This window comes from Centroberyx gerrardi, chromosome 24 (assembly GCF_048128805.1).
Source record: "Centroberyx gerrardi isolate f3 chromosome 24, fCenGer3.hap1.cur.20231027, whole genome shotgun sequence".
NCBI classification, from domain to species: Eukaryota; Metazoa; Chordata; class Actinopteri; order Beryciformes; family Berycidae; genus Centroberyx; species Centroberyx gerrardi.
This window is the reverse complement of record NC_136020.1, coordinates 24,650,148-24,663,638: the sequence shown is the minus strand read 5'-3', so window position 1 is coordinate 24,663,638 and position 13,491 is coordinate 24,650,148. Positions and strand designations below refer to the sequence as shown.

At 42.0% G+C, this 13,491-nt stretch overlaps 1 protein-coding gene across 1 annotated transcript in view; it reads left to right on the top strand.

Annotated features, from left to right (window-relative positions):
* The first annotated feature begins 827 nt into the window (after positions 1 to 827).
* Positions 828 to 13,491, top strand: part of LOC144538090 (thyrotropin-releasing hormone-degrading ectoenzyme-like) — a 122,706-nt gene continuing 110,042 nt past the window's right edge. Inside the window, 2 exon segments of the mRNA XM_078281940.1 lie at positions 828 to 1,316; positions 12,352 to 12,593. Of these exon segments, the coding sequence (XP_078138066.1) occupies positions 828 to 1,316; positions 12,352 to 12,593 (731 nt within the window).

The following is a 13,491-nucleotide window of genomic DNA, read 5'->3' as shown; positions in this document are numbered from 1 at the left end:
TAGTTTTATATTTTAGTTTTCGTTTAAGATCTTAGTCACGTCTATTGAGGTTAGCTGAGTATACCTCGCTCTCTCTCTCTCTCTGGGTAAACAGAGCGAAGGCTTTTCAACCTTTTCAGATTTTCAAAATGAGGTTTTCCATCACACAAAACTGATTTCGCAAGATCATCTGCAGGGAAATCCAAATAGGATTTCCTTGTGCTTTGGCCACAGTATTTCTCCCAGCTTACCTTACTACCAGTAAAATACCAATTTCTGGTGATACAGAGTATTCCACCTCTCTCTCTGGTCCTACAGTCACCCAGCGGTCCGGCTGATGACCACTGAAGTGTATGGATGGACTCTCGCTGTACAGTCACATCCTCAACAGTATACCTCCTCCTCAGCCTCCTCTACACTTGAAATCGAGCCATGCAGCATTGATTTTTCGTCACCACACACCAAACACAAATGACCATCTCATCGTTTCAGTTACGGAACTGGTTTTTGAGTGTTGACCCTGAAATGTAGATGTGCGGTGTTGATTTTCTACTTCAAGTCAGATCTAACGGACGTTTACAGCGATCCGGGACTGGAGCTTGAGTTCGGTTTCAGAACCAGATGCTGAAAAACTAACAGCTGGATTTCAGCAACAAGGATTGGATTTTTACAGATTGAGAACTGGAGTTTTTGGGACATTTAAGACAGAACAACGGCTGTGTGTTTCACAACAGATCTACAACAAATCTGAACTGAGTATAAATGAGCATTTCTTCGAATCAGATTCAGTTTCCAGCACCAAACCCTGAGGACGTGTCATCACCTTTAAAGTGACATTCTTCTTCCAAATGGGATTAAACGACAGCAGCCCCGGCGCCATGCGGAACGGCCGCGGTCTGTCGGACCAGTGGGCCGAGTCGGTGGTGGTCCGGCCTCGAACCACCGAGCGCCACATCACGGTACACAAGCGTCTGGTGCTGGGCTTCGCTCTGTCCATCCTCACCCTCATCATCGTCACGGCGGTGGCGGTGCTGCTCAGCGTTCGCTTTGAGGAGTGCAGCGGAGAGCGAGACGGGGCGGGGGAATCGAACTCGCGGGGCGCCGGTGGGTCGGCGAAGTTTAACGGGAGTAAAGGGGAGCGGACGGGGGAGAGGGGCGAGGACGATGCGGTTCAACCGTGGAGAAACTCGCGGCTGCCGGGTTCGGTGAGGCCGCGGCATTACGATCTGCGGCTGGCGGTCTACATGGACAACTTCACCTTCTCCGGAGAGGTGAGCATCGAGCTGGAGTGCATCAACGCCACCAAGTTCATCGTGCTGCACGCCGACCGCCTGGAGGTAGGAGGGACTGGGGGGTCTTTGTGTTTGGTCCTGTATGTCTGAGTAGGTAGAGCAAGGCACCAACACTGCCAGGGTTGGAGGTTCAATTCTCCACCCATGTCGAAAATGTATGCAGCCATCGCACTAACAGCTTTCATCAAATGGTATCCAGTGTTTTAAATGAGCAGTTAGTTTGCATTACCTCACTCAGAGTGAAGGGAAGCTACACAGGCGTTGGGTTAGAGCCTGTCACAGCCTGCAACTGTTCACAGGTTTGATGTCCGTCCCTGTCGATGTGTCTTTGAGCAAGGCACTGAGCCCCAACCTGCTCCAGGCTGCCCATGACCTCTGACCCCTCCGGTGAAATGTATTTGCGTCTAGAAACGAATTCCTTATGACGCTGTAGGTGATATGGTAATTAAAGTGCCCTAATCCTCTGATAAAAAATTATCCCCTATATGAACAAGTTAAACAAATGAAGCCCTCGGTTCATCGGTTTGTTTTGTTTCAGCTTATTTCTACAGAACGCCTCAGAGACTTCGATAACAAGGCTAATTAAGCGGCAGAAGTTGCTGTTTCAGCCAAATGTGGATTGAATGCCCCATAGCAGGTTTCTTGATGTTAGTTTAGTGTTTTACGTTTATATAACAGAGGCTCCTTTCACACAAAGAACCTGTAAGATTGCTGTGTTAACTTTTCCATCAGCGCTGGTGGTTTCTTTCTTGTGTTTAAGGTTTGACGCTTGTTACTGTTTTAGAAAAATGGCGGATGAGGAGGTGCTATGTATATCCTGCTGTTATTAATGTTTCATATTAATCTGCTGCTCTCTTGTCACGGAGTCCGTCCAATTTCCATACATTTTGGAAAACAAAAAATTTGCTCACTTAACGGGTTTTCAAACTCTCAACTCTCCTGCTCCAAAACGCTGCAGTGAGCGAGTCGCAGAATGAAATACACCGCCCAGAGTCTCTTGTGATTGGTTCGCTCGCTCTGTGAAAAAGCATATTACATCAGACCGTCGTAACCTTTTGCCGCTCCACCTGGGAATCTGACGGCTTTTGTTGACACTAGCGTCACAAAGGAAGATTCCTGGGAATTTCACTCAATCTTGAGAAGGAAAATTGCTGGATCAACTTTTTCAGAACATCGACTCCGGCTCTGCTCACACAGGAATATTTCCAGAAGATTTCTGGGTGAAGCTGCAGGTTTGAAAGGGTCTAGAGTAGGAGACGATGACCAAACTCCTCTACACTCTTAAAAACGTTGGGTAAGATGTCCTGTATACTTACTAAATCACTGTAGTATAAGTGGTTGGTGCAGTATTGTTGTAGTGTAGGTGTAGTGTAGGTGTAGTATTGGTGTAGTATAGGTGTAGTGTAGGTGTAGTATTGGTGTAGTGTAGGTGTAGTGTAGGTGAAGTATAGGTGTAGTGTAGGTGAAGTATAGGTGTAGTGTAGGTGTAGTGTAGGTGTAGTGTAGGTGAAGTATAGGTGTAGTGTAGGTGTAGTATAGGTGTAGTGTAGGTGTAGTATTGGTGTAGTATAGGTGAAGTATAGGTGTAGTATAGGTGTAGTGTAGGTGTAGTGTAGGTGAGGTATAGGTGTAGTGTAGGTGTAGTGTAGGTGTAGTATAGGTGTAGTGTAGGTGTAGTGTAGGTGAGGTATAGGTGTAGTGTAGGTGTAGTGTAGGTGTAGTATAGGTGTAGTGTAGGTGTAGTATTGGTGTAGTATAGGTGAAGTATAGGTGTAGTATAGGTGTAGTGTAGGTGTAGTGTAGGTGTAGTGTAGGTGTAGTATAGGTGTAGTGTAGGTGTAGTGTAGGTGTAGTGTAGGTGAAGTATAGGTGTAGTATAGGTGTAGTGTAGGTGTAGTGTAGGTGAGGTATAGGTGTAGTGTAGGTGTAGTGTAGGTGTAGTATTGGTGTAGTGTAGGTGTAGTGTAGGTGAAGTATAGGTGTAGTATAGGTGTAGTGTAGGTGTAGTGTAGGTGAAGTATTGCTGTAGTGTAAGTGTAGTATAGCTGTAGTGTAGTATATGTGTAGTGTAGGTGTAGTGTAGGTGTAGTGTAGGTGTAGTATAGGTGTAGTGTAGGTGAAGTATAGCTATAGTGTAAGTGTAGTATAGCTGTAGTGTAGTATATGTGTAGTGTAGGTGTAGTGTAGGTGTAGTGTAGGTGTAGTATAGGTGTAGTAGGTGTAGTGTAGGTGTAGTATAGGTGTAGTATAGGTGTAGTATAGGTCTAGTGTAGGTGTAGTATAGGTGTAGTAGGTGTAGTGTAGGTGTAGTATAGGTGTAGTATAGGTGTAGTAGGTGTAGTATAGGTGCAGTAGGTGTAGTGTAGGTGTAGTATAGGTGTAGTAGGTGTAGTGTAGGTGTAGTATAGGTGTAGTAGGTGTAGTATAGGTGCAGTAGGTGTAGTATAGGTGTAGTGTAGGTGTAGTAGGTGTAGTATAGGTGTAGTATAGGTATAGTGTAGGTGTAGTAGTTGTAGTAGGTGTAGTGTAGGTGTAGTGTAGGTGTAGTATAGGTGTAGTAGGTGTAGTGTAGGTGTAGTATAGGTGTAGTATAGGTGTAGTAGGTGTAGTGTAGGTGTAGTATAGGTGTAGTATAGGTGTAGTAGGTGTAGTGTAGGTGTAGTGTAGGTGTAGTATAGGTGTAGTATAGGTGTAGTGTAGGTGTAGTGTAGGTGTAGTGTAGGTGTAGTATAGGTGTAGTAGGTGTAGTGTAGATGTAGTATAGGTGTAGTATAGGTGTAGTAGGTGTAGTGTAGGTGTAGTATAGGTGTAGTAGGTCTAGTGTAGGTGTAGTATAGGTGTAGTAGGTGTAGTGTAGGTGTAGTATAGGTGTAGTATAGGTGTAGTAGGTGTAGTGTAGGTGTAGTATAGGTGTAGTATAGGTGTAGTAGGTCTAGTGTAGGTGTAGTGTAGGTGTAGTGTAGGTGTAGTATAGGTGTAGTATAGGTGTAGTAGGTGTAGTGTAGGTGTAGTATAGGTGTAGTATAGGTGTAGTAGGTGTAGTGTAGGTGTAGTATAGGTGTAGTATAGGTGTAGTAGGTCTAGTGTAGGTGTAGTAGTTGTAGTAGCTGTGTTTCTGTTGAGTCCTCTGTTGGTTTCAAAAGCGTAACTGAGCCAAATATTACCAAATATATAGTCATAACATTGCCAAAACCCAACATCCTCTAACATCCAATCAGATTTCTGCGTAGGCGCTCACCTTAAAATAGCATACGGGTCAGAAACGTCACTTCCTGTTGATGAGTAGCATGACTGCAGGCAAATTTACACATCGTGAACAATAAAGTGTTTGTATCGTATTGTATTGTTGTATACTTTCCAACAGAAAATCCATGTTTTTGTCCCCAGCTCCACTCACTGTGAAGAAAACAATCCGCTCTTACAAAGGATGTTTATTTCCAGATTTGGCCTCAGAGATTTCCTTAACGAGGCTAATTAACCGTCAAACTTGCCGTTTCAGCCAAATTTTTGAGACGAGGGTGCAGTGAGAAAGCCTCAGAGAAACGCCTGAGTAATGTGATTTTTCAACCCGGTCATCTAAGTTAATGTGAGAGGGATAAATCTGTCTAATTTGGGCAGAATCCAATTAAAGACTTGCAGTCGTGTGTGTGTGAGCACAGTGTGAATTAAGAGGCGTTGTTGGGTGCAAAGGAGGTCTCTTTAGGTAGCCTCAGCGTTAATGTGATATGAAAAGAAATACTGTCAAGATGTGAATAGGCCAAAACAGCAGGGAAACAATGCTGAATAAAAGAATAAAAATAGCACCAGTCTGAGCAAGCTGTTGGAATAAGTAGGAAAAAATGTCTGTCAGACACAGAATCATTTTATTTTCCAAGAATAATAAATATCAAGGAGTTAACTAACAACTGACACAGTAGTAAGAGACATACTGACAAGCTGTAGACTATACATATCAGTCTGTATATAGACTCTATACATATCAGTCTGCATATAGACTCTATACATATAGACTCTATACATATCAGTCTGCATATAGACTCTATACATATAGACTCTATACATATCAGTCTGTATATAGACTCTATACATAGTCTACATATAGACTCTATACACATAGACTATACATATCAGTCTGTATATAGACTCTATACATATCAGTCTGTATATAGACTCTAAACATAGTTTACATATAGACTCTACACACATAGACACTATACATATCAGTCTGTATATAGACTCTATACATATCAGTCTGTATATAGACTCTATACATATCAGTCTGTATATAGACTCTATACATATCAGTCTACATACAGAGTGTAGACTAGATGTAAATTGATGTTAAATGGTAGGAACAATCTTGTTGCTGTGTGTGTGTGTGCGTGTGTGTGTGTGTGTGTGTGTGTGTGTGTGGGGGGGGTGTGTGATGTGAGTTGAATTTGAAGTCATTTGGAGCTCAGTGAGTTCGCTGACACACCAGGAAACCCTGAAAAACATCCTTTTAATTCACAATGTTTCCTCTCTTTCTCAGCAGGCTTTCTGTTTGTATTGATTAGTTCATTCATCAAACCCTGCATACCCCGCCAATACACACACACACACACACACCCACACACCCACACACACACACAAACTGCACCAACAGAGCTTGAGGAGCTCAGTTCTTTGTTTCCAAAAGTACAAGACTGTGTTGTACTGGTCAGCTCCCAATAGAAACCAGTAGAAGACTATGTTGTACTGGTCAGCTCCAGTAGAAACCAGTGGAAGACAGTGTTGTACCGGTCAGTTCCCAGTAGAAACCAGTAGAAGACCGTGTTGTACTGGTCAGCTCCAGTAGAAACCAGTAGAAGACCGTGTTGTACCGGTCAGTTCCCAGTAGAAACCAGTAGAAGACCGTGTTGTACCGGTCAGTTCCCAGTAGAAACCAGTAGAAGACCGTGTTGTACCGGTCAGCTCCCAGTAGAAACCAGTAGAAGACCGTGTTGTACCGGTCAGCTCCCAGTAGAAACCAGTAGAAGACTGTGTTGTGTGTGTGTGGGGGGGTTCCCTCTTTGACTCCGCCCACTCAATGTTTCTTTCATGTTTTTTCCTCATAGTATTCTCTTGTTCCTGGTCTCTGACTCTCTTTGCTCGCTGCTGGTCGGTTCGGTCAGTCTGTTCTGTATTCAACATTTTGTTTCCTTGTGTTTTATTCTGTTGCAGACTGTATTGATCATTTTGTTTTGTGATTGATTGTTGATTAGTTAGATCTAGGTTCTAGATCTACTAGAACCTAACTAATCTAACTAGATCTAGGTTTGCTCTCTGTAAAGTGCTTCGAGACAGGTTGTGATGTACTCTAGAAATAAACTGACTTATGATAGATATATATGATAGATATATGATAGACTGGTTTACTTGTTTACTTTTACTATATATATATATATATATATATATAGTTAAGTAGTTAAGTTGAGTAGCCTTTGTTGTAGTTGTACTGTATTTTTTCAGTCAGTAATTTTGAAGTGTTTTACTTCTTTACTACTACATTTTAAATCACCTCCATTAAACAGTACATATTTTGTCTGCTCTCCATAGACATTGCATCTGAAGCTGGCCTTCTTTCTTTCTTTCTTTCTTTCTGTCTTTCTTTCTTTCTTTCTTTTTGTCTCACTAAATATTTCCATCAGCTTTTAGCTCCATTTTCCACTCTTCTTTGCAGTTGACTGACCTTTTGGCATGTCATGGTACCTGAGCCTTATATAGACAGAGTTACTCCAGGTTGTATTGTCGTCTCCATCACGTCACCATGGTGACAGGGCCAGCATCCTCAAGATCAGCTGGCAGAGAATCAGCTGTTACTTAGCAACGGCCTCCAACAGACAAACTGTTAACACACTCTAGCTGCTGTAAGTCTATAAATAATCTAAATAGAGTCAGCCATGTGACCAAAGCGAGCCAATCAGAAACCATCTGTAAATCTGATGTGCAGTGCAGCGTTAATCCCCCAGAGGGCGCTCTCTGCTGTGGAACTGTGTGACTGATAACCTGTTAAATCCCAAGTGACCTCCCAGCTACTAACTGTGACGAATTTGCTGATTTGAGCTTCGTTTCTCAGCATGGAAAAATACTCTGAGGGCAGTTTGGTAAATTTCTCCACAAAGTTTGATGAGGCTATTTAGTAGCTCCAGTCCTCCACTTGTTCTCTTGATCTTCTTTTTAAAAATGTGTTTAACTGTATTTCTGATGTAATCTTGACGATTGTTAACACGCTCTTGCAATCTGGTGTTTTTCCTGGTTCTCTTAAGACTGCTATCATCAGACTGCTGCTAAAGAAAAACGTGTCTTGACGCGTCCATAATTGTCAGTTACAGGCCAGTCTGTAATCATCCTCTTCTCAGTAAGATCATTGAAAACATCTAGAAGCAACTGCATGACTGTTTAACCCTTAACAATCTGCTTGATGTTTTCCAGTCAGGTTTTTGTGCTCACCGCAGCTCTGAAACAGCTCTTGTCAAATAATGATGGCAGCAGGCTTATTGGACCTGACCTGATCTTAATTCAAAGACTTGAAAAATGGGTTGGTCTATCTGGTCCGGTTCTAAATTGGTTTGCTTCATACTGCAGAGGAAGAATTTTCTCTTCCTCTCTCAGCTATTTTAACTCTGAGAAAGTTGACATGGTGTGTGGGGTTCCACAAGGATCGATTATGGAGCCCCTGCGTTTCAATCTTTACTGCCCCGTCTTGGTTATTGTTACACAAAAACAAAATATACGTTATCACAATTATGCAGATGATACACAACTCTACATCTCATTGTCTCCTGGGAATCTGAGTCCTGTTAACTCACTTAACTGTATAAAGAATATAATTATCGAATATAAATGAATGTAACCAGGGGTTAAAGTGGGATTTGGCAGGTGGGGGAACCCTGTTTCCGGGGGGGGGGGTTAGGGTTAGGGTTAGGCTTAACCCCTAACCCTACGGATAGTTTAGCAGGAGTACATGGGGGGGGGGGGATGCCGATGATCTTCTCCTCTTCTTGTCTGATCCACATTCCTCCTTACCAGCCGCTCTTAATATTATCTCTGACTTTGGAAGCGTATCAAGATACAAAATCAATCAATCTTCTCTTTCCTATCAACGACAAAGCTCGTCAAATGTCATTCCACAATTTTCCATTCTCAGTAAGCAAGGATAAATTCACATATTTAGGTGTGTGTGTAACTCATAGATACAAGATTCAAACGGCATTCAAGAAGGTGAAACAGGACATCGATTGGTGGTCGACCCGCCCCTTGTCACTCGCCGGGAGGATTGACTCTGTGAAAATGTCAATTATGCCAAGATTTTTATTATTTCAAGATGTGGCAGTCGTCATTCCCAAAACGTTTTTTAAGGAATTAAACATATGCACATCCACTTTCATTTGGAATACATATTTGCCTTGAATAAGGAAAGAATATCTGGAAAGGCAGAAAGAGGATTGGGGATTACAGCTTTGCCGAATTATATGTTTTACTATTGGGCAGCCAACACCCACAAACTGATGTTCTGGGTCTCGGAGTTGTCAAACGAAGGTTTGGTTTCTCATGGAGCAACACACACTTGTACACTTGTAATCCGGTGTCATTGCGTTCTCTAATCTGTGCTCCAATACCTCTGAGTAGACGTTACTTTACAAATAATGCAGTTATCAGGGGCTCACTTAAAATATGGTCTCAGTTCAGAATCCAGTTCAACAGTAAACAAGCTCTTCCCACTGCCCCATCCTGGAAAACACACTTTTTCCTCCTTTCTTTACAGACTCTGCATTTCAATTATGGCCTAGAAAAGGAGTGAGGTGTGTAAAGGAGCTCTTTAAATATGACAATTTCATCACATTTGAACAGTTAAGGACGGATTTTAATATTTCCCAGTCCAATTTCTTTAGATACCCTTAGATTATCCATTTTGAGCTTGAATGTCCCTCTGTTAATGCTACATAATAGCTTTACCCTCTCTATCTTTTTTTTTCTTCTCCTGAGCACAGGTATTTTTATATTGATGTGTATCAGCACAAGGGTGTTTGTGTCAGTAAATTGTCTAATAATAATTGATGGTATAATGGTTAGTTGCATAACAGCTGTAAAACTACAGTTGTAAAAATACAAATATTTGAATAATAATAACTTCTATATCATTGTTATTGATAATTGATATTGTTTATTAGACTTTTCTCCAAAGTAGTGTACATACATAAAAATTAAAAAGGGACAGAAGTGTTTGACTGAAACTATCTGTTATGTAGTCAATGATGCACATTTACACATTCTGCACATGAATTATTGGTGAAACCTTTAAATTATAAATGTGTAAACTGCAGACATCTGTAGATCTGTCAGTAGCCATCAGTGTGAATTATATTTTAGACATATAATTAGCAACAAAGAGACGCTCTGTCTTTAATCTGATTCATCTATATTTAAAATTTATCAGGAATTAATCAGTTTATATATCAAAGGTCTTCAGTCATTTACCATGGAGGTCCAACAGTCCAACCAACCGCTGCAGCAGAAACTAACTGGTTCACTAAGTAGTTGACTAACTGGTTCACTAACTGGTTCACTAACTGGTTCACTAACTGGTCCAGAAACTGGTTCACTAACCAGTTCCTCTGTGGTTGAAGGTGTCAGTTCGCTCAGCTGTTGGACTGAACACCAACAAACCCAGCAGTGACCTCTGAACTCTAGCAGAACTACAAACCTTCCCAAGCCTCCTACCTGTCTCCCCTCTTCCTTCCTGCCCTCTTTGAGCCCGCCCCTCTGCCTGGCTCTGATTGGTCGATTCTGATCCAGGTGGAGCTAATGTTGCTAACTGAGCAGGTTGACTGGAGTTTCCATGTGACACAGCTGATACTGCTGCTTTGTTGAATTGTTCTTTTCAACAATGATTCCAGGTACTGTTTGTTAGTGTGTTCACTAGATAAACTAGAGCTGTCAGCATGCTTTGTTCTGATTGGTCAGTTGTGATACAGGTGTTGCTAATTGACCAGGTAGTCAGACAACAATTTAGTTGTTTTGTATCAGTTTACTAGACACTCAACAGTTTGAGCTTTCAGTTAATGCTTCAGTTTTGTTGAATTATTCCTGACTTGATTTAAGATTTAAGTTTTCAGATAAACTTGTTGCCCGACATCAAGCTTTACAATAAAGTTTCAGTTCAGTTTGTTAAGCTGTCCTGTTCAGGTTCAGGTTATTTAGATGAGTCACACTTATTCATAACTTTTATATTTTTAATTTGATACAGTGTTTTATGTGTTACTGATAAAGACATTTTAAGTTTGTATTTAGGCTCTGGTGGTGTTGTGGTGTTTAAACTAATCAATAGCAACATCTTGTCATTCAGTGTCATCAGTCTGTTTGTGTTCAAAGCCTGAAACCTAAATTTAAATATATTTTTTGTTTTGAGAGAATCACCATCAAGGTTCAGGTCTAATTTATAGAAAATGCTTGTTCAGAGTAAAAATCAGACTAAAAAATGTCATGCAACAATATTTATTAAGCTGTGAATCAGTCACATTAACCACACACACACACACACACACACACACACCTTCCATACATCTATCTCTGTTAATGTTCATTAGAGTTGAGCAGGCAGGAACAGACTCAAGCTACGCTCTGAAACAAAAAGGTTTCAGTGTTGTGCCTTAAATGGTTCTTTAGGATTGTTCTACAGCAGAACCCCTCGTGGTGCTGTGAAGAACCCTTTAAGAACGTATGAAATGTTCCAAATCAGCAAGTTTTTAAGAACCACACTTGGTTCTTTATTCAGATTAACCAGTTTATTTTAACCAATCAGAGGGTCTTTTTTCTTTATAAAACCACTAAATCATTTTGAGTCATTGTTTCTTTATAAGAAGACTTTCTCTAACCAAAGAACCCTTGACCTTGTTTTCTCTTCTCAGAGTGCAGCAGCTCTCTGGTGTTATTGTTGTTTCTGCTGGATTCTCCTGGGAGCCTCCCGCCGAAGAACTTTATTAAAAACAATATTTTTTAATGCAGTGTGGTTGTGTTGCCAAAAGCCATTCATTCAAATGGGCTGCAGTTCTGTGGAATTTATTGTTGGATTAATTTTCATGTTTATTTCAGTCACCAAATCAGAAAATGCTCTGTGCATTTTAAAGAAGTAAGAGGTTTTTACCATGATACACTCAGTTTCTACATCAGTGTTAAAACCACAGCAGGCTGATAGGATTTCATGGAAGTGATTTAAAAATAAATCATTTTACCACAGCACCAGTCAGCCCCCCCCCCCTCTCCACCCTATCAGATTGCACTGTGTGTCTGCTGATATGGAAAGGAGGAAACTCAGCTTGACTCAGACTCATTAGCTGAATCTCATTTTAAAGTGTTTTACGTTCCCTCGGCAGCACCCAGATGTGCTGACGCCCTTTTCCCTTTCTGAGCGTCGCTCCATTTCCAACCAACTTCTTAATTTGGATCACCCATAATTCTTTGCGGATTAAAGGCATGAAACGGCCTAAAATGTTGAATATTTTCTCGACTGATGGCGAATATGGATGGAGGCAACAGTGTATATTTTATTCAAATTATTGACACATGGCTGGGTTGATGAATAGCAAAGATTCTTTTATATTGGTCTCCATGGCAACAGAAGATGAAGTGGCGAAGGTATGATGCTGTTCCATTCCTGTTTTTATACCGGTTCTTCCTCCTTGTCGGCTCCGTCTCCCTCCACATGATGACATCACACATCAGTTCACAGTTCACTCCTGAGTGAGGCTCAGGCTGTCTGTCTGTAATCCTGACCAGAGGCACGACACCGAACCACATTACTGATCCTGAACGGAGGATTAAAAAGCTTCCTCAGTTTCATGGAAACGCAGCTGAATGAACCGGCGAAGAGAATCAGTCTCTTTATTTCACTGAGAAGTGACAGAACAAACTTCTTAACTAACTTCAGTTCTTAAAGTAACTACTTCAACTAGTTCTTAAACTAAACTAAACTAAACTAAACTAAATATTCCTGCTCCCATATCAATGTAAATCATCTCTCTCTCTCTTTTCCTCCCTTGTTATCCCCCCTCCGCCTCAGGTGGACCGTGTGTCCGTCACATCAGAAGGCGGAGCCAGTCGTCTCTCAAACAGGCCGGGGGGCGGAGCCATGCGGGTCCACCGTCACTTCCCCTTCCCGGCCAATCAGATGTATGTGGTCGTTCTGCACCGCGAGCTGAAGCCAATGAGAGTTTACCGCCTCAACATGAGCTTCGACGCCGCCATCGAAGACGAGCTGCTGGGATTCTTCAGGAGCTCATACACTCTGCACAGAGAGAAACGGTACACACACACACACACACACACACACACACACACACACACACACACCCTGCCAAGAGAGAAACGGTACATACACACACACACCATGCATGTCTGATCTGTTTCAGATACCACCAATAAACTGTTGCATTGTTTCAGTTGGACTGTTTCAGATGCAGTCAGTGGTCTGTTGCAGTGTTTGAGATGTCTGTTGCAGTGTTTCAGATGCAGTCAGTGGTCTGTTGCAGTGTTTGAGATGTCTGTTGCAGTGTTTCAGATGCAGTCAGTGGTCTGTTGCAGTGTTTCAGATGCAGTCAGTGGTCTGTTGCAGTGTTTGAGATGCAGCCAGTGGTCTGTTGCAGTGTTTGAGATGTCTGTTGCAGTGTTTCAGATGCAGTCAGTGTTCTGTTGCAGTGTTTGAGATGTCTGTTGCAGTGTTTCAGATGCAGTCAGTGGTCTGTTGCAGTGTTTCAGATGTCTGTTGCAGTGTTTCAGATGCAGTCAGTGGTCTGTTGCAGTGTTTCAGATGCAGTCAGTGGTCTGTTGCAGTGTTTGAGATGCAGCCAGTGGTCTGTTGCAGTGTTTGAGATGTCTGTTGCAGTGTTTCAGATGCAGTCAGTGTTCTGTTGCAGTGTTTGAGATGTCTGTTGCAGTGTTTCAGATGCAGTCAGTGGTCTGTTGCAGTGTTTCAGATGCAGTCAGTGGTCTGTTGCAGTGTTTGAGATGCAGCCAGTGGTCTGTTGCAGTGTTTGAGATGTCTGTTGCAGTGTTTCAGATGCAGTCAGTGTTCTGTTGCAGTGTTTGAGATGTCTGTTGCAGTGTTTCAGATGCAGCCAGTGTTCTGTTGCAGTGTTTGAGATGTCTGTTGCAGTGTTTCAGATGCAGTCGGTGGTCTGTTGCAGTGTTTCAGATGCAGTCA